Raw genomic sequence first — 21183 nt, 5'->3', positions numbered from 1 at the left:
TCGTGTTTCGAAAAGAAATTTTTTCTAATTGGTCAACATTAACCCGTGTATCCGAGTTATTAAAAATTTTAGTTACAATTTAGTTACGATTTTGAGACAGTAATCACGTTTTTTAAACTTTTAGCATTTACTTTTTTCTATTAGTTCAGTGTTATCACGATATTTAATTTTGCTTTTCTCGGAACAGAAGATTTTTTTGGATCAAACCTTTTTTCCCCCTTTCAGCATCCCCATTTTTAATTTTTACAAAAAATCGAAAAACTCCTTTTTTAATCAATATCTGATTTTAAATAACCAATTTAATCTGAAAATTTTCAGTCGTTTTTCTCGGAATTAGCTTATTTTTTTACATTAAGCTTTATTTACTCGAATTTTGAAACTTAATATCTAGGAAGCATGAGTGTATTTTATCTGTAAACAAAAACTTGAATTTTTTATCGCAATCCGCAGTCAATCCTAGCCTAATTTTAGATTAGTGTGACTTTGAGATTGTCAACTTGCACATTCCTTTCCTCGAACCTTGATAATTTTTTTGATGAAACTTTTTTGGCTTTCATTGAACAACACTTCGTCTGGGAAAAGACATTTATTCTATTTATAAATAGTGATTTCGATTTTACAGAATTTTTTTCGCTCTGTTGAAAAATTGCCATTTTGTTGTTTATCCAGTTCTAGTAGGTTATTTAGTTCTAGTTCTAATTCTAGTTATATAATTATTGAAGAATGGCCCCTTCAATTCTTATTAATTTTTTGTAAATTAACTCAATAAGTTCTAATTTTTAACCCAATAAAGTCTAACCCCCCCCCCTTCCTAATCACCTAGTATTGTGCCCGAAAAATACCCCAACAAATACGAAATAACAGTTTTATGTAAATTTCATTTTAAAAACGGCATTTTTTGGAAATATTCATGATTTATTTTTTTTTTCGATAATTAAAAAATTTCCAAGTACTTTTTAACTAATTTTCAATTGCTTAAACAATCATTTTGTCCTTATAAATCCCAAAAAGCTAATATTCCTCAGATAAATGATATACTTGATGAATATCAAGAATAATATTTTTTGTTTGATCTATTTTGCAATTGTTTAAACAATTTCTATTTGTATACTTTTTTAAACCAAATCACGAAAGTTTGGTATTTTCAGGAGCTAATGACAATTTATGAATGTTATAGAAAAACGACGAGAGACACAAGAATTCTTTTTGAAAAATTGAATTTCTTTATTTTTCTCGGAAACGATACAAGATATCATAAAATAGTACATTTATTTTTTTAGAAGGTCTTAAACTGTTTTTTTTTTAGAAAATAACAAACTTTTTCCTTGGCATTTTGTTAAATCTGGCTCTGTTTATGAAAAATTTGGAAAAATTCACTTTTTCGACAAAAATTCTCTTTTCTAGAAAAACAGTTTATTCTGCATCAAACTTACAATATTTCTTCACCATTCGGGAAGCAAATTAGCAAAAAATCTAGCATAAAAATGGGTCTAAATTTATCTGCAAATCAAAATTTGTTAATAAAATTCCCGCATCTTAATAAATTATTAAAAAAGAATAAATTACTGATTTACTCGTTAAAATCTATTAGTTGAATTATACAAAATGACTGATTTAATTAGTGAGGCCTACGTAACAGAACATTATAAATGAATTAATTAATCAGTGAAAGTTTCAGTTTAGGCTATTCAAAATGACTGAAATTATTTACGAAATTTTCTGCTCAGAAAATACAAAATGAATGATTTAATCAATAAAAGTTACTTATTAAAACATAAAAACGTTACTTATTAGATCATTCAAATTAAACGATTCTACACTTAAAATAACAGATTTGATTGTCCAAAATAATTAATTTAATAAATTGAAATTACAGTTTAGATCGTTCCAAATTACTGAATCAGTCAGTTCACTTTACTGATTAGATACTTTAAATTGACTGATCTCATTAGTGAGTCAAAATACTGAACAGCTTTTGACTGATGTGTAGGTCTTGGGACCCGCATTATTTGACTCAGTCAAAATCAATCAAAATCAGTCACATTGACTTTTTCTTTTTGCTAATTTAACATTTTCAATTTTTAAAATACTTAACGCTCGTCATCTCAAATTTTTTAATTTCCATTCACATATAAAAAGCAAAAAAAAGCAAATTTAGCTAGATAGATATTAAGATCAATGCTATGATATTTTTAGAAACCTTAGCAATGTTTGTGGTGAAATTGTCGTTTCTATTAAATAAAAAACATTTTTCAAACGATGTAAAGTCTCTCAAAATTTTTGTATTTAAAAAAAACTATAATCAAAAATAATATTGATTGACATATCAAAATGTAATATTTAAGATCATGAAGAATATTCCGAATATAAATGTTGTCTGATGAATTATATTAATGTTTAAAATAAAGACATTCTGTTTACAGATAAGTCTGGTATCGTATGTGATTTATTATTTATGTAAAATTATAAAATTTGAATACATATAATTTTAGTTGGTTCTCTTAGGGGCCGTCAATAAATCTCGTGACGCGTTTTTCTTTGATTTATATCGTTGTATCTCTTTTCATTTAAGGAAAATTTTATTCTCATCTTTATTAAAAAAAGGGAAAAACGCGTCTTGAGATTTATGGACAGCCCCTTAGATATGTGCGAAGATTTGTTATCGCAGTTTTGTGAATTATATTTAATTAACTTAATAACTGATAAACACTTTCTTATTTTAAATATTATTTCTTTTGTATTAGAGCCTAATCTTTTTCACTGAAGATTCTCGAAAGATGCGATACTTTTATTAAAATGTCTTAAATATTTAAATTATACACTATAGGCAAAAGACTGATTAGATCCTAAAGCCAAAAAGTTACGCCAACATTCTCCAGCAAATTTATTATTGAGGGTCAATATAATCCACTATTTGTTATTAAATCTGAAAAATGATATTGATTTTGAATATTGCGTTTTGATATTTTAATAAAAATAATTTTTTTTTAATATTTCTCAAACATGCTTTTTTCAAAACAAAAAAAAAAGTTTGCCTATTTTTTGAAAAGATTTCTTATTTAATAAAAGTAGAACCTTCAAGACGAACATAGCTAAGGTTTCATACAAAAAATCATAGAAAATATCTTAATATCGAGCCTTATCTTTTAAAGTTAAATAGATTTGTATTTAAGCATACAAGGCATACTTCGTTTATAGCAAATTCTTATCCAGTACATATCACCATAAATTATTATTCTGGAATCAGTTTATTCTATTTATATTTCAACGTTTATTACTCATTAATGTTTGTACATTTTTTTAGAAATTTCATTATAAAACTGTTTAAACTATTTCGACATTGGCCAACATTTTTAAAAAAATTTTCAACTTGTTAAGAATTAAATTTAGACTTAATATTCATTTTCATTAACCCTAAAGATTTAAAAATTTTAAATTGCAAAATTCTTCATTTAAAATTGTTTTAAGTTGAAAATTAATTTTAATAATGAATCGTACATTCAAGCGGGATGTGGAATAAAAAAAAATCTTTTTCTTTTTTTCTTTACACTTAATTGAAGCTTATTCGGCATGTATAATTGTGATGAAAAAAAAATATGACTATGTTGAACTCTTTTTATTAATAGTTATACAGAAATAAGAAAAATGAGGAAATTTAGTTTTTTAGGCCCTAACTCTGGGAGCTTTTTTTTAGTCTGTTTTTCCTCTGACTCAAAATTAAGTCTTTGGCATGTAGAATTTCCAACAAAGAATAATATTTGCTGTTTCATTCTTATTCTTTTATATATCAGTCGTCAAAAGCTAATGAAAACGAAGAAATTTAGAAACAATAAAATTTGTTATACTACATTTTTCTTTTTTTCTACCACTTGTTAAAAAATAATCTAACTAATCTTGGTCGAAATTATAAAAAGAAATTTTTTTATAATGTGTCATTATACGTTTGTCATCTTTTTTCATATTTATTGGTCCAAAAAATCAACACTCGTTTGAAAGCTGAATTACTTTGCTAAAACTTTATAATTTGGGGTTAATGACTCATCTCTTTGGTTAAAAAATTAATATATTTTAAATTGAAAATTAATTTTTTCTGAATAAAAATTTATGTATTTTGATTAAAATTCATATTCTTCCAATGAAAATATTTTTTGAATGAAATTTTTAAATTACATGGATTCAAGTTTAATTTCTTTGTAAAAAATTTATTTTTCATTTATAAAAGATTCATTATTTTACTTGAAAATTAAACTAATTGATTATAAATTAAATTTTTTGTTGAAAATCTAATTTTTTGAGACGAAAACTCAACAATTTAGTATAAAATTAAACTGTTTGATTGAAAATGGCCTTTTTGGTTGACTGAAAATAATTTTGTTGAAAACTCATTTTGGAAGATTCAACTATTTGGTTAAAAATTCTTTTTGTTTTGTTTAACGGAAAATTGAGCAATTTCATTTTTGGTTGAAAATTAGTCTTTTTTAGTTCAACATTTAACAATTTGTTTTGAAATTCATGTATTTTGTTTGTAAATTGATCTTGTTCGTTGAAAATGCACCAGACACTTAAATTTTCAGATAAAAAAAGTAGTTTTCAATAAGCGAAAAACAAATTTTGAGCAAAATATGTAAATTTTTAATAGAAACGATTAAATTTTCATCAAAAAAAATAATTTAAAAAAATTATTTTTAACAAAATACATGAATTTTGAGCCCAAATTGACGAATTTTCTATGAAAAGTTGAATTTTGAACTAAAACTTGATTTTCTACCAAATAGGTAAATTTTCAAATAAATAGTTTGATTCAAAATCAAAATCGTTCAATTTTTTATGAAAATAGTTGAATTTTCAACCAGAAAGACGAGTTTTTTCTGAAGAAGATTAAGTTTCTACCAAAAAAGACGAAATATGAACATAATACTCACATTTTCAACGAAAGAGAAGAATTTGCAACCAAAAATAAAATAGTTGGTATTCAAACTAAAAAATATTTTTTATTTTGAATCAAAAAGGGTTTAAATTTTTCAACAAGAGGAATTTTGAAACGAAGTTTGAAAGTTCAGACAAATTATAATTTGAAAGGAAAGCTTTAAAATATTTGTAATCTTTTCAAAACTTTTGAGATTCCTAAATATCTTTTAAAATTAATTTGCTTGGTTGAAAATTCGAATTTGAAAAAATACAGCTGTTTGCTAAAAAAATTGGTCCTTTTGGCTTGAAAATTCAATTATTTGGTCGAAAGTGTAACTGGTTGTGATTAAAATTTAATTTAGTAGAAAAATAAACTGTTTCATTGAAAATGGACTTTTTAATTGACCTACAAATTATTTTGTTGAAAATTCATCATTTTGAAAAATTCAACTATTTGGTTAAAAATTCTCTTTTTTTTAAGTGCATCTATTTAGCCGAGGATTTAGCTATATTGTTAAAACTTGTCCTTTTTTTAATTCAAGAGATATATAATTCGTTTTGTTTTTAGTAAAAATTAATTTGTTTAACGTTTTAAAATTTATGAATTTTGTTGAAAATTAATCTTCTTCGTTGAAAATGCACCAAAAATTTAATACCTACATTTTCAGATGAAAAAGTCAATTTTAAAAAGAAATAAACAAATTTTTAAGAAAATAAGTAAATTTTTAATAAAAAACATTAATTTTTCATCCAAAAATATAATTTTTGACTCAAAAAGACAACATTTTAACAAAATACATGAATTTGGAGGCCAGCATACGAATTTTCTGCGAAAAGTGAAATTTTCAACGAAAAGTTGATTTTCGACCAAATAGTTCAATTTTAAATAAATAGTTTAATTCCAAATCAAAACCGTTAAATTTTTTATGAAAATAGTTGAATTTTCGACCAAAAAGATGAGTTTTCTATCCGGAAGATGAACTTTCTACAAAAAGAGAAGAAATTTTAAAGAATAGTTACATTTTCAACCAAATAGATGAATTCTCAACGAAAAATAGAATAGTTGATATTGAAACTAAAAAATATTTTAATTTTAAATCAAAAAGAGCAGAAATTATCCATAAAGACGAATTTTCAACAAAATTATGGAATTTTTAAACAAAAAGATTTTTCAATCAAGAAAGAGAACAATGTTCAGGCAACTTATAATTTGAAGGGAAGGCTTTAAAACATTTGTAATTTTTTCAAAACATTTGAGATTGCTAAATATCTTTTAAAATTAATTTGCTTGGTTGAAAATTCGAATTTGAAAAAATACAACTGTTTTCTAAAAAAATTGGTCCTTTGGCTTGAAAATTCAATTTTCGATCGAAAAAGGTAACTTTTTTTGGTTAAAATTTGATCTTTTTATGAGTAAATCAGACCCCTGTATGAGACCTCATCCTTGTTGGTTAAAATTGTATCAATCTGGCGTAAAATTCGACTACTTTATTAGTCATCACGCTGGTTGAAAATTCAACAGTTTTGTTAAAAATGCATCATTTCTTATTGGAAATTCATTTCTCTTGACAGAAAATAAACTTTAGTCTCAAAACTCAAGTCTTTAGGTTAAAAAATCAACCGCGACATTTTATGTGACACGCAACATGTGGACCCTACCCAAACAAGGATAAATTTTATACTTCATGAATTGTTTCTGAAGCAATATCAAAAATCAGTTTATTTAAAGATTGCCTAGAAGGCAATTTTTGTCTGAAAATGTGCCATTAGCACCTGTACTAGAAAATTGTTTAAATTAGATTGCAATAGGACTGCTTTAAAAGTTGAAGGGAGATCTGTCTACAACTACGTCAATGCTTCGAAATGAATACGTGTAAATCAGACTTAACCAGTGTCTTAGATAAGCCGGTTGTTGTGCCTCATTTTGATGTTTGTAATGTTTACTATACGATTTCTGAAATCTCTCTGATGGCTGTCAAGTATGCGACTGATGTGAGTGATTAGGGGAGGGTTGTAAAATTCACCAAACAGTTTTCGTAATCAAGGGGCTTATACGCTACTGCTCACTGAATCCACTGATTAACTCATTAACTGACACCGTCCCTGATCCTTCTATTTGAATGTTTGTTCTTATAAATCATGACGATAAGGCGCTCGTTTTACCTACTATTTATTTCACTAAACTTTTCCATAATCTTGAAACCTTGTTTCTTCAAACCTCGTGATTTGCCTTGATTGGTTGATTACCGAGAATTTTGTTATTAACCCCTCCAGCTAGAATACATTTTTATGTTTATCACCTTCACGTCTTTTCCTGCTGATTTCTACAGTCAATGTTTGCGATAGTTTTCTTTATAGTTAAACAAGTTATTATCCAAATCAGAATTTTAAGCTTCCAATATTTTTCTGCTAGTCATTTATGTTTATTTTCTATTTCGAAGAATTGCGCAGTTCTATTTTTTTTATACCTTCCGGATTTTGTGGTAAAAGCGATCATTTCGTAGACGAAATTTACATTCAAATTTCATTATTTATTTATTAAAAAAAAACCTCCTGGCCATTTAAGCAACGGGAAAAGCCGGGGAATAGCTGGGAATTTGATAAACTAGAATTAATCAGATTTGTTTTTTACTTTTGCACTAAATATCGTCTTTATCTTTAAAAATGTGTTTGTCATTAAGGGGTGGCAATACAAAATTAGATGACTAACATTATTCCAAAAGTAGGTTTACTGCATAAAAAATTCTTAAAAAATAAAATACATTTGATCAAAAGATTTGTGTCAGCTGTTATTTTGTAATAGAGCAATGAAAACATTTTTTATTTAAATTTGATTTTAAAGATTAGCGTGTTAGTTAAGCATAATAATTTTGTAATCCCTTGAGCATAGATATTTTTTAGAGTATTATAGTTTACTGAAACAGAATTTTGTTAGCATCATTTCGGTTTGTTTTTTATTTCCAAGAATTGAGTATTTATATATTTTTATACCTACCGGATTCTGTGGCAAAAAGCTTTTATTTTTTAGATAAAATTCACATTCAAATTTAATAAATGATTAATTTTTTTGACAAAATTGTCATGGCTCTATCCGGGTAGATTGGGCATAAGCGTGGAATTTGGAGCATTAAATACCGTATTACTCCTTAAAATAAATGTTTTTAGTATTGAATGATGGCACTGCAAAACGAAATAAGCAACATTTTTCCGAAAATGGGTTTATTACTTAAAAATTCTTGAAAATCAAATAAAAATTTTTGATAAAAAGGTTTTTTGCATATATTTTTGTAGTCCTTCCACCGAAAGATCGTCATCTCAATGCGATACTATAAAAATAAATTTTTATTTTCTTGGAGAAGAATTTTTGATTTATCACTTAGGTGTATTTTTCATTTCCAAGAATTGATTAGTTTTTTTATACCTAGCGGATTTTGTGGTGAAAAGCTGTTATTTTTTAAAATAAAATTTACATTTGAATTTCATTATTTATTTTTTGACAAAAATTTTCTGGCCACTGACTGTTTGAACGTTTTTATGATCTTATTAACTCCGAAAGAGAATTTTACCAAATTTTTCATTTATGCTTAGGGGCCATTCATAAATTGCATTTTCCTTTTTTTTCTTTGGAAATTTAATTTGAAAACGCATTAATACTGAAAAATTTCCTTGTTGTGTTAGATTTTTCATTTGAGTTTATATAAGAGAAATTAAATTTTTATGGACACCTAAAACTGAAAAAAATCTAGAAATTCTAAAAATTAAAAATAATTTTTTTCAGTATAGAAAAACTTTTTTGTGTTTAAAATCTGATTCAAAAGATTAAGAAGATATCAGATAGTTGAAAAATAAAAATGTTTAGTTAAAACCTTTTCAATTTATACAATTTTTTATTTCCGATCCATCCTAATATTTCTGAACATTTTTGTTCAAATTAATTTTCTAAGATTCATTATTTTAGTTGAAAATTCATCTTTCCGGCAGTAAATTAAACTATTGTGTTGAAAATTTGTATTTTTTAAATTTAATCCAACTGTTTTTCATTTAAATTAAAATTTTTCTTTGTAGAAATATCAACAATTACACTTTTCGTTAAAAATTATTTTTTTTTTATCCATTACAAATTCGACTCCTTGATTCAAACCTGAACTATTCTGCGAAAAATCTATTTAAGAAAAACGAACATTCCTAATTTTAATTTTAAATTATTTTTTCTTTGTTTGAAATTTTTGACCAAATTGTGGAAATTTTGATACTGTTGTTTGAGATTTAATTTTTTAATCTTAAAATGTAACTATTCCATTTTTGGTTAGAAATTTATATTTTTAATTGAAAATTGATCTTTTTAAGTTGAAAATTCATGTATCTTGTAGAAAACTAGTTTTGATGAAATTAATTTCTCTAATGAAAATTTATCTTTTTGAATTAAATATGCAATTATTTGGTTAAACATTCATATATTTTGTCGAAAATGAGTCTTTTAGGTTGAAAATTAATTTTTTCGGTTTAAAATTAATCTTTTTTGGGTAAACCCCCAACTGTTTGTCTGCAAATTAATCTGTTTTTGTTTAATTCTTCCTTTTTATATTTTTTATTGGAATATTTTTTGGTTAAAATATACATTATTACATTCTCTCTTTGGTAAGAAAATTCAAAAGTTCATTCAAAAGTTCTTATATTTTTTTGAAAGTTCTTCTTTTCAGTAGAAATGTAATGTTATTGAAAATTAAACTATTTACTTAAAAATATAGCTAATTTATATAAAATTAACTTTTTTGTTAAAAATGCATAGTTTTCGGTTGGTAATTTTACTGTTTTATAGACAATTAAGGTATTTAGTTGAAAAATCGTATTTTTAGTAGAAAATGAATCTTCTTTTTTTGTGATTTATCTTTTTAGTTGAGGGATCAACTATTTTCTTAAAAATTAATCTTCTTTATTTAATTTAACTGGTAGAAAATAAGTTTTTTTCTTTGTTAAATATTTATTTAAAAACTGAAAAATGATCTATTTCATCTTTTCATTATGAAATTCAACTGTTTTTTAAAACATACTACTTTTTTGTAGAAAAATTAATCTTTCGGTTCAAAAATTCATCTTTTTAATCAAAAAATGTAACTATTTTTCTGAAAATTCAACTTTTTTGTTAAGTCATATTTTTTGATCAAAAGTTCAACTGTTTTGTTACAAATTCGCCCTTTTGGATTGAAACTTCCTCCTTTATGGTAGAAAAGTCATTTTTCTTTCTTTTTAATTTAAAATAAAAATATAGTTTAGTTGAAATATCAACTTTAATTTTTTTTTGTTAAATTTTGATTACAATTTGCATAAAAAAATATAATATTTCATGCGTCAAGACTATGAAGATGGTGGAGGACAATAATTCCAAAATCAATTTGAAATTATCCATATATCAATCTTATAATAAAGAAATTTTGTTTTCAGTTTAGATATATCTTGTGATTTCAAATAATCTTTCATTTGTAATTGAAAGGAATAGTTCGATACTTAACCCTAATTAATCACAGGGGGTGAATTTCACCTTAAAAAATGTTCGAGCTCCTCGTCGAGTCCCTGTTTACCACGTCGCCGATTTTTTTAAAATATTTCAACAATTAATTTGGGTTACAAAAACTAAAAGATCATATTTTGCAATCCTTAAATAATACCTAACAATTCTTTTCTTTTATTTTTGGAAGCATTGTTGGGGTCAATTTCACCCAGTGTGACTATTATGCGATTCTATCGAAGTGTGACTAATTTGGGTTAAAAATTTCAAAATAGAATGATCAGTTTAACAAAAATGAACATTTCGATAATATATATCTAATTTCTGTTTCAGTTGACTCTAACTTCTCTCTGCAGAGGTGTCAATGATATTTCTGAAGATACAAGAAGAAACTTCGAAAGCTGGTTACAACAGCAGCATTTAGCCCTTGGGATGAATCACTTGATTCCACCCCAAAATCATCAAACCCAAAGCCCTCAACCTGATGGGACAGGCCCAATGGGACCCACAAGTCACATAGGCCATCCACATCCTAGTCTTCTTCCCTATTCCCATAAAACTCGAATGAGAACCAGTTTCGACCCAGAACTCGAACTTCCTCGATTACAGCGTTGGTTCAGTGAAAATCAGCATCCAACTCGTCCCCAAATTACCCATTATGTCAACGAATTGAATTCATTGGAATCGAGGCGAGGAAGAAAACCTCTGGATGTTCACAATGTTGTTTATTGGTTCAAAAACGCCAGGGCTGCTCAGAAAAGGGCTGAAACTAGGGGTGTCAATGGCTATAGTCCACCTGGTCTCAGTCCAAGAGGGGCTAGCATGATCAGTGAAGATTGCTCTGATGATGAAGAGGATTCCAGGCATCAGGTGAGAAGAATTGACAATATTTAATATTACAAAAATTGTTTAAAGTCTAAAAGATTGTAGGTGAAATACAAAATAGATAGGAGATAAGCATTTACCAACATCCGGAATTAGTTTTCTCCTTGACACTCTTTAGCGACATGATCCAGAAAAAAATAACGCATCACAGTTCAAAATACTCTTAAAACAGGGGATTTAAAAAATTTCAATTCCTAAGATTTCAAGTCAAAAAATTTTGAATTATTAACAAAATAGTTTTATTTTTAATCAAAAAAGATTTTATACCAAAAGAGATGTACTTTCAAACCGAAAATAAGAATTGTCAATAAAATAGTAAAGTTTTTAAGCTAAAAGGTCTAATGTTTTAGAGGTAGGTAACTTTTAAATACACACAAAAAAAACATTTTCAACACAAATAATTTAATTTTCAGCCAAAAAAAATTAAATTTGTGGTCAACAGTTGAATAACAGCGAAAAAGTTCATTTTTAACTAAAAAGAATTTGTTATCAAGAAAGATGAATATTCTAATAAGAAGATTAATTTTTTAGCCAAAAAAACGAATGCTCGACAAAAAATTTAATTTTTGACAAATAAAATTAGTTAAACAGAATAGTTGAATTTTTAACAAAATAATTGAATTTGCAACCAATTATTGGAATTTCCAAACTGCAAAAATGAATTTTCAAACAACAAGAATTATTTTCTACCAAAAAGATTAATCTTTTACAAAAGACGAATTTTGAACTGAATAACATAAGTTTTCACCAAAAAATGGAATAGTTCAATTTTCAATGAAAAAATTTATTTGAAAAAAATGAATTTTCAACCAGTTGAATCAAACTAAATCATAATAACTTTTAACGGAATACAGAAATTTTATACGAAATAATTGAGTTTACCGATTATGAAGAATAAATTTTCAACCAAAAATGAAATAGTTAAATTACCAGATAAAAAAGTAATTATCAAGAAAAAAACAACGAATTCTTGACCAAATAAGTTCATTTTCAGCGGAAAAAATACATAACAAACAAATTTAAGTTCAAACAAAAAAGACGACTTTTTTACAAAAAAAAGTTAATTTTTCACGAAATATTTTAATTTTGTACCAAAATAATTGAATTTTATATCAAGAAGATTAATGTTTTGAAAAAAGAAATTTCAACAAAAAAAGAAGAACTTTCAACCAAATCTATAACAAAACAATTAAATTTTCGACAATATAAATGAATTTTTAATAAAGTACTTGAATTTTTAACCAAAAAGAATTTTTCTCAACAAAGAAGATGAATTTTCTACCAAAAGACGAATTGTCAAACAAATTGTTCTATTTAAAACTCAAAAAGATAATTTGTGAATCAAAAATTCCAGTTAAATTTTCGATTAAAAAATTGGAATAGTTGAAGTATCAGATAAATACATAATTTTCAATTAAAAACAACGAATTTCCGTTCAAAAAACTGATTTAAAAACTAATTTTTTGTTAACAAATTATTTTCTTTAACTGCAAATGTAACTATTCCATTTTTTCTGAATTTTTTAAAAGTGAAAATTCAACTGCTTGGGTGAAAAATGAACCACTTTGTTAAAAACTCATTTATCTGTTTGAAGAATAATCTGCTCGGTTGAAAATGTAACTATTTTGTTGAACATTGTTTTTGTAAATAAAGTTTTTACTTAAATATGTAACTTTTTCATCTATTGTTGAAAATTTATCTTTTTTATCTGAAGATTCGTCTTTATTAGTAAAAAACTAACCTTCCTGGTTGAATTTTCTTCTTTTTTTTTGCTAAAACTGCAACTTTTCGGTTAAAAATTAAACTTTTTGTTGCAAATTAATTCTTTCGGGTTAAAAATACAAATGTTTAACAAAAAACTCTACGTTAGGCTTGAAAATTCAACAATTGCGATAAAAATGTTTTTCTTCACAACTAAAAAATATTTATTACTTGAAAATTTGTCTTTTTGATGGAAAATTAATATTTACAGGTTTAAAGTTAAAATGTTTAAAAAAATTTGTCTTATAGGTTGGAAATTTGAATTTTCTGGTTAAAAGTTGACCTGACTTGTTAAAAATTATTTTTTTTTTTTAGAAATTCCTCTTTGGTTGAAAATGTAACTACTTTGTTTATTTTCTTTTTTACTAATAATTTTTTGTTGTTGTAAATATTACAACTATTTATTTGAAAATTCACGTATCTTGTTAAAATTTCATTTTTTTCTAGAAAATTGATCTTCTTGGTTGAAAGTTTGTCGTTTTGGTTTAGAATTCATCTTTGTTGTTTAAAAATTAAACAATTTGATTAAAATTCAACTATTTTGATGAAAATTTGTTATTTGTTGTTGTTGAAATAGCAACTATTTAATTTTTCTTTGACAATTCAGTTTTTCGTTTAAAATTTAATTTTTCGTGTTAAAAACTTAACTCTGTTTTTGTCTGAAGCTCAATATTTTTGTTGTCAAATTCTAATATTTAGTTAAAAAATTGTTTTTGCAATAGGAAATTCTAATATTCTGTTAAATATTCAACTTTTGTTTCGAAAAATTAAGTATTTTATTCAACAATCGCCTGTTTGGACAAAAAATTCTTACTTTTGTATTTAAAAATCACCTTTTTTGCTAAGAATTAAGCTCTCTGAATTTTCAGTTAAATTTTTTTTATATTTGAATTTTTAGTTAAAAGTTTGATCTTATGTTTAATAAAAGTTGAATCATTTGGTTAAAAAATTTCATTTCGTAGGTTGAAGTTTTATGATTTTGGTTACAAATTCAACTCTTTGGTTAAAAATTTACTTATTTGATTAAAAATTAATTAAAATTAAAAATTAAAATGAATAATTAAAATCCCAGCCAATTCTGATTTTTTTAAACTGATTTAATGGTTGTTAACGTTGAAAGAATATAAATTATTGAAACATTTTTTATTGTAGCGCCGTGATTTTTCACGGTAATAAAACAATAACCAAAAAACTATTTTTTTTTTTTACTATAAACTGAGATTGTGGGCTCGTATCTGAAATTTTGCAAATGAGCATCAGTTCCATTAAACCTATAATTTTTACCATATTTTATGACAAGTATTTTTTCACTGTAAAAAAAATGTACCTGGAAAAATTTTAATTTTGTTGTCCTGGAAAACCTAGAAGAGACGCACGCAGATTGTCAAAGAAAGGGAAATGTAGGCGTAGGACCCCCGCAGACAAGGGTTTAGTGGTGGCCCTAATGAAGGTTATAAAAAAATTTCAGAGAGCACTTGGGTCAGACTATTTAAAAAAATTGTGTTTCCCTTCAACAGCGATTGGCTGTACATCGAAGAAAAAAATTTGTCGACGCCTCCCTCAAGAAAAAAAACAGCGCGGCCGATTTCGTTCGCTCGTTGAACAGGGTATAGACACCCTGAATTGAAAATAATTTGTTGTTCTTATTTCTTGTTTCAGTCACCATCTCCTTCACCATACGCTTCCGGAAGTCCTCCGGGACCACTCTCCCTGACAACTCGACCGGAGGATCAGCATTCATCTTTGACGCCATCTTCTGTAAAACAGGAAGATGCAAGAGCATCCTCTGGTTCTGATGATGATGAAGCTAGTCCAACAGGTCCACTGCCACCAGGGTTTCCCTTATTACCAAGTCACGTGTTTAGTCCAGGTGTCATGTACATGTCTCCTTATCTCCCTGCTCGTGGACCTCCGGGATGTCCAACAAATTTGCTCGACGAGAGGAGAAAACGGAACCGGACGTTCATCGATCCCGTCACGGAAGTTCCGAAACTCGAGACGTGGTTCACGCACAATACTCATCCCAGTCATGCGGTAATTTCACTTTTATTCATTATTATCGAAAGCTTGATTTTAGGGGCCTTACTTTAATTACGTAACAAATTTTAAAAGCCTAAGGACCCTCCCACACCCCTCTAACAAAACCGTGACAAAATATCCTCCCCCCCCCCCAGAGTGGGGCCAAATGAGGTGTCCGTGAACAAATTAACTTTTAGCCCAAACTATTCGACCGATTTTGATTTTTTTAAATTAAAGCTTATGAAATTTCAAACAAAGTTGTCAAGGCATCTTTTTTCAAAAGTTGTTTAAGTTTTTTATTTAACAATAAAAATACATTTAAAAAATTCGAAGATGCCATTTTCTGGGAATTTATCCAATTTATGCGAAAGTAGACTGAATAAGTGAAAAAACTTGTCTTGAACGATATCCGGAAGTATCAAATATTTAAACAATTGTTTACAATTTTTATAAGCAAATTAATTAACGAAAGTTAGATTTTTAGTAAAAATCATGTATAGCTACTGCAGATGCGTGTGTTTTAAGTGGCAATCTGAAAAAGATAAAATTTCGATATGACTCGTAAAAAATAAAGACCATTTTTTATTTATTTAAACAAATTTTATAAATGAATAAATTCGTCATTTTAAAATAGATTTGTTTCATTCTTTAACAAAAACGATGATAAATATCTTGCTTATAGTTTTTTTGTGCGATTATTTGATTTCAGACAATTAGTCTTATTTGAAAAATGACAAAATTAATTAACAAATGCATAATATTGTCATTTTTCAATAAAAGGAATTCGTTTTTTTAATCAACTTCAGATATGTTAAAAAGACCTCTTGATATAATACTTGGTTATTAAGAAATAATTTTAATTTGTTTAAACAAAATAATTAAATTTTCAACCAATTATTTAAATTTTCAAACTGCAAAAATGAATTTTCAAACATCAAGATTTATTTTCTACCAAAAAGATAAATTTTCTATGAAAGACGAATTTTCAATTAAAAGACATAAATTTTCAACCAAAAATGCAATAGTTAAATTAACAAGTAAAAAAGTAATTTTCAAGAAAAAAAAATTCTTGACCAAATAAGTTAATTTCCAGCCAAAAAAGTATATAACACAAAATTCATGTTTTAACAAAAAAGACGACTTTTCTACAAAAAATTTAATTTTCTACGAAATGCTCACTGAATCGTAACTTTTATATCCTTTTTTTATATTATTCATTCTTTTATTTGTATTTATTAATTCTTTTTGGTAAACATACATTTCATTTCCATTATCTAAACTTTCCTCTAATTGTAAATCTTCCTTTTATATCTCTGATTTACTCGAGTTACATATCTATATATCAGTATTATACATATTTATTTAGATTGGTATTCTTATAGCCCGGTTAACTGTATGGGTCGTTGCCAAAAAGTTGCAAAATTGGGATTATGTCTTTTTTTAAATGGGACTTTAAAAAAAGGATTAAAGTTTTTTTGTTTCAATATTTCGCACCAAAAATTAAAAGAGCAGTTATTTAGAAAGTGTAATAAACTAAATTAAATTAAAATAAACTATAATCAAATAAATATTATTTATTTAAAATTTTGACATAAAGTTGAGAACTTCTCCTTTACAAAAATAAAGGCACGTTTAAAAGTTATTGAAGAAAATAATACTCCTTTTTCTACTCAAATTTGTCAACGAGGACAGATGAAGAAATAAATTTTTTTTACATTTTTCATCTTTTTTGGTTTAGAAATCTAATTGTTTCGCAAACATTTGACTTTTTGGCTAGAAAATTAGAATTTATTTAAATTTCTTCGTATGAATAAAAAATAGTATGAGTTATTAAAATAGTCTAGCGATTTCACAGCTGCCTGAGGGTCGACAAAATAGGCATCGCCCGTCTGCCAGATTTGCAATAAATATTGAGTTTCATTCTTAAAATACTAACCAATTCTACAAAGTAAAAATAGAATTTTCATAGATAAATCCTAAGAACTAGATTTAATTGTAAAAATAAGCTCTTTTATGAAGTATTTTCCTAAAAAAAACTTGAAATTATTTAAAAGTTATTACCGAATTCACAACTGAAATATCATATTTAAACACCTTGAGAACTAAAATTATATTCATAATTCTCTCCCAACTTTATTCATAATTTTTAAGTTTCTAAAAGTGATTTTTATAAGTATAAATCAAATAAAAATATTATTTTCTGCCTTATTTGACCGTTTTTAACAAATTAGATAAACATTCAACTAAAAAGTTTAATTTAAATTTTAAGAAAATTGAACTAAACATAGAATAATTTATTTTTCAATAAAAAATGAATTTTTAACAAAAAATGTAATAGTTGAAATAACTAACAAGAGAAATTTTTTAAGCAAAAAGGAAACAAATTTTCAACCAATATTTGAATTTCCCACAAAAGTAATTTAATTTTCAGCTCAAGAAGGCGAATTAAAAATAAGTTTAATTTTCAACTTAAAAGGATAACTTTCAATCAAATTTTAAAATTTGAATAAAATTAATTGAATTTCAAACCAAAAAGTTGCATTTTAACCAAAAAACTTAAATTTGCACCAAGTGAGTTAAATTTTTACTAAAAAAGATTAGGTTTCAATAAAATTGTAAAATTTGCATTAAAATAATTAGACAACTAAACAGTCGCATTTTTAACCGAAAAAGATCAAATTTCTTCCTCAAGGGATGGTTTTTCAGCAAAATAATTCAATTTTTATATATAATAATAATAAATAATGTGTCTTGTTATTAAAATATTAACCGACTTGAAATAAATTTGAATAAATCTGAAGAACTAGGTTTGATTGCATCTTTAGAACTAAAATTATGTTTATAATTCTTAAGTTTCTAAAAATGCTTTTAAAGGAATAAATATATTATTTCGTTAATAATTTTTCAAATTTTGTGTGCTAATTTTTTTTGGGGATATTACCGAGTAGAAATAAGAGCTATATTTTTATTCTCATTTGTGAATTGAAGCAACTAAAATTTTGAAACTTTGCTTAAAACACTTTAGCGTAAGTACTTTATTTTAGTATTATTTTTTTAAATCTATCAAATCATTGAAGTGAATGAATCTACCGGGGCTTAAATTTCACCATTCGTGACAAAGACCTCTATATTTATTATTTATTTTGTTATTGCTGTGTGTTTTTATAATAAATAAAAAATATTTTGTTAGAATAGTCTGATGATCCCAGAACTGCGTGAGAGTCCATCAAATGGGCATCGCCCGTACACAACCAGCCTGAATTGTAATGAATAATTAGTTTTTCTCTTCAAATTTTAATCACTCTAACAAAGTAAAAATAGTATTTTGATTAAAAATTCCAAAGATCTAGATTTAGTTGTAAAAACAAGCTAGCTTATGAGTATTTCCTGAAAAGAAAACTTGGAAAACAGTTTATAAAAATAATGTTCAACTATAAGATGATAATAAATTATACAGTATTTCGGAAACTAAAAAATAATAATAGAGCACCTTGAGAACTAAAATTATATGCATAATTCTCTCTCTCTCAACTCTATTCATAAGTTTAAAGTTTCTAAAAGTGATTTTTATAAGCATAAATCAATAAAAAAATTATTTTTTCATTTATTTATCAACTTTTTTGTGCTAATTTTTTATTTGAGGATATATAATAAAGCAAGTTAAATGCTGAAACTTTGCTTAAAAACGCTTTAGCGTTAATACATTATCCTAATCTTTTTTGTTAATTTAACAAATCATTAAAGTGAGTAAGTCGGCAAAGACAAGTTTATGACACTAATTTTTTACTTAAATAATAATTATTCTGTCCTTTTTATTGTATACGAAATCATTCGAAACAGTGCGTGAGGGTTGTCATAATGGGCATCGCCCGTACACAAACTGCCTAATCTATAATGAATAATGAGTTTGGCTCTTCAAATGTTAATTTTAATTAAATTTTCTGATAACTAGTTCCAAGTAACTATTTCTAATTAATTTTTTTTTAATTTCAGTTAATCCTAAAGTATACAGAAGAGCTAAATAGAATGCCCTATAGACAGAAGTTTCCTCGACTGGAGACGAAGAATGTGCAATTTTGGTTTAAGAATCGTAGAGCCAAGTGCAAGCGTTTAAAAATGGCACTTTTCGATGGAGAATCACCTCAACCTCATCCATATCATGCAGAGTAGATTGCTCATGTCCTGTGTAAATATCGCTCTGATTACAAATACATTCGTAATAATTCCATACTCAAACCAAAAAGACACATTACACAGCACACACACTTACATAAAAATACACATAGGAAATACGTGATTACACTCAGCATTAGACAAGCGACAAGTTAAAGTACATTAAGCGCTTATTAATTCATATTCTCGTTAATTAATATGTATTAAAAGTATGTGTAATTATTTCTTAAGTAGTAATATATTATCATTATTATTATTAAAATTATTATTATGTTTTACGATGAGTGTAAATACGAGAATGATGTCAAATAAACTGTACGCCACTGTAGAGTCTACAATTGATTTTTATTTCTTACCCTAATGTTAATAGAAATAAATAAATAATTATTTTTAAGGTTTTTTATTTTCTGACAGTTTTTTTTCATTAGCCAAATGTTATTAAAGAAGATTACTTTCCTCAAATCTCCCATAAAATATTGTTTAATACAAATATGTACGACATTTTTTTTAAATCCCTTTTTTAATTTTCTTCTATTTCTATTTTCATAGTTTTTATAATTCTTATTTTCTTTCTCCAATCATTTAATATTATCAGATTTTTATTTATTAAATGAATAATATGCAACGAGTATTATTATATATTAATAATTTGATTTATTTTTTACGATTTAATGTATGAGGGGCTAAATAATGAGAAAGCTATCTCAAAAATATTGCTTGGGATACTCCTCAATTCTTTGAAATCAAAATAATCAGAGGTATTTGAGAAATTCTATAAATGCAGGGAATTCAAAGAATGTAAGCTCCTATTATGAAAAAAAAACAAGAATCCAAGGACCAAATTTTGACCACAACGAACGAACAAAAACAAAACAAAAAATCCAATTGTAATCTAAAAAATTGGAAAAAAATTAATAAAAATTAGTATTCGGACAAAAATAAAAAAGAGGAAAGAAAAATAATATTTTTTCATTTTTCTTTCCTCTTTTTATTTTTGTCCGCAAATTAATTTTTATTTATTTATTTTTTTCAAAGTTTTCAGATTACAATAGGATTTTTTTTTGTTCTTTGCCAAATTTGGTCGTTGGATTCTTGTCTAATTTAAATTTCTTAAATTTTGAATTCAAAGAATTCAGAAGATTTGAAGGAATTCTGGGTATTTGAATAATTCAAATAATTTAAGGAATTTTTACTAGTTAAGGCTTACAGTGAATGCAGAATATTTCAGGAATTCCTAATATTCGCGGAATTAATGATATTTAAGGATGATATGGAATGCGAAGAATGACAAGGCATTTAGTAAATAAAGAAATTTAAAGAATTCAGCAAATTTGAGGAATTCAGAAGAATCGAAGGGATTCATGGGATTTAGATAATTAAAGGATTTTCAGGAATTCAAAATATTCAAGTAATTTAAAAACTCAAGAGAATTTCAGGGACTTCAGAGCATTCAGGATAAAAAGGAATTCAGAGAATTCAGATTATACAAGAAGTTAAGAAATTTTCAAAGATCAGGAATTCAAAGAATTCAGGAAACTCGTAATATTCAAGGAATTTGGTGAATTCCGAATATTCAAGGAAATTCTCATTGTTCCGGGAATTCAGAGAACTCAGATTATTCAAGAAGTTCATAAATTTTCTCGAATTCAGGCATTTAAAGAATTCAGAAAACTCGTAATATTCAAGGAATTTGGTAAATTCCGAATATTAAAGGAAATTCTCATTATTCCGGGAATTCAGAGAATTCAGAGAAATCAAGGAGTTCAGAGAATTCAGGAAATGCAGAGTATTCAAGGAATTAAGAAAATTCAGGATATTCGAAGATTTTAAGGGAATTCAGAGCGCGTAGGGAATTTAGAATACTCCACGAATTCATAATATTCCAGGAATTCAGGGAATAAAGAATATTCAAGAATAACAGAAGATGAACA

At 26.0% G+C, this 21183-nt stretch overlaps 1 protein-coding gene across 2 annotated transcripts in view; it reads left to right on the top strand.

Moving 5' to 3' along the window:
- LOC117181627 overlaps positions 1-19587 on the top strand; it is a 186128-nt gene extending 166541 nt beyond the window's left edge. For both annotated transcript variants that reach the window (XM_033374500.1, XM_033374501.1), the window contains 3 exons: positions 10748-11284; positions 14720-15094; positions 19073-19587. In XM_033374500.1, coding sequence (XP_033230391.1) covers positions 10748-11284; positions 14720-15094; positions 19073-19249 — 1089 coding nt within the window. In that variant the 3' untranslated portion in view covers positions 19250-19587. The remainder of the gene's footprint in view (positions 1-10747; positions 11285-14719; positions 15095-19072) is intronic.
- Positions 19588-21183: the final 1596 nt, after the last annotated feature.

Source organism: Belonocnema kinseyi, chromosome 10 (assembly GCF_010883055.1).
Source record: "Belonocnema kinseyi isolate 2016_QV_RU_SX_M_011 chromosome 10, B_treatae_v1, whole genome shotgun sequence".
Taxonomy (NCBI): domain Eukaryota; kingdom Metazoa; phylum Arthropoda; class Insecta; order Hymenoptera; family Cynipidae; genus Belonocnema; species Belonocnema kinseyi.
Note: the sequence above shows the minus strand (reverse complement) of the source record. Positions and strands in the feature narration are given on the sequence as shown.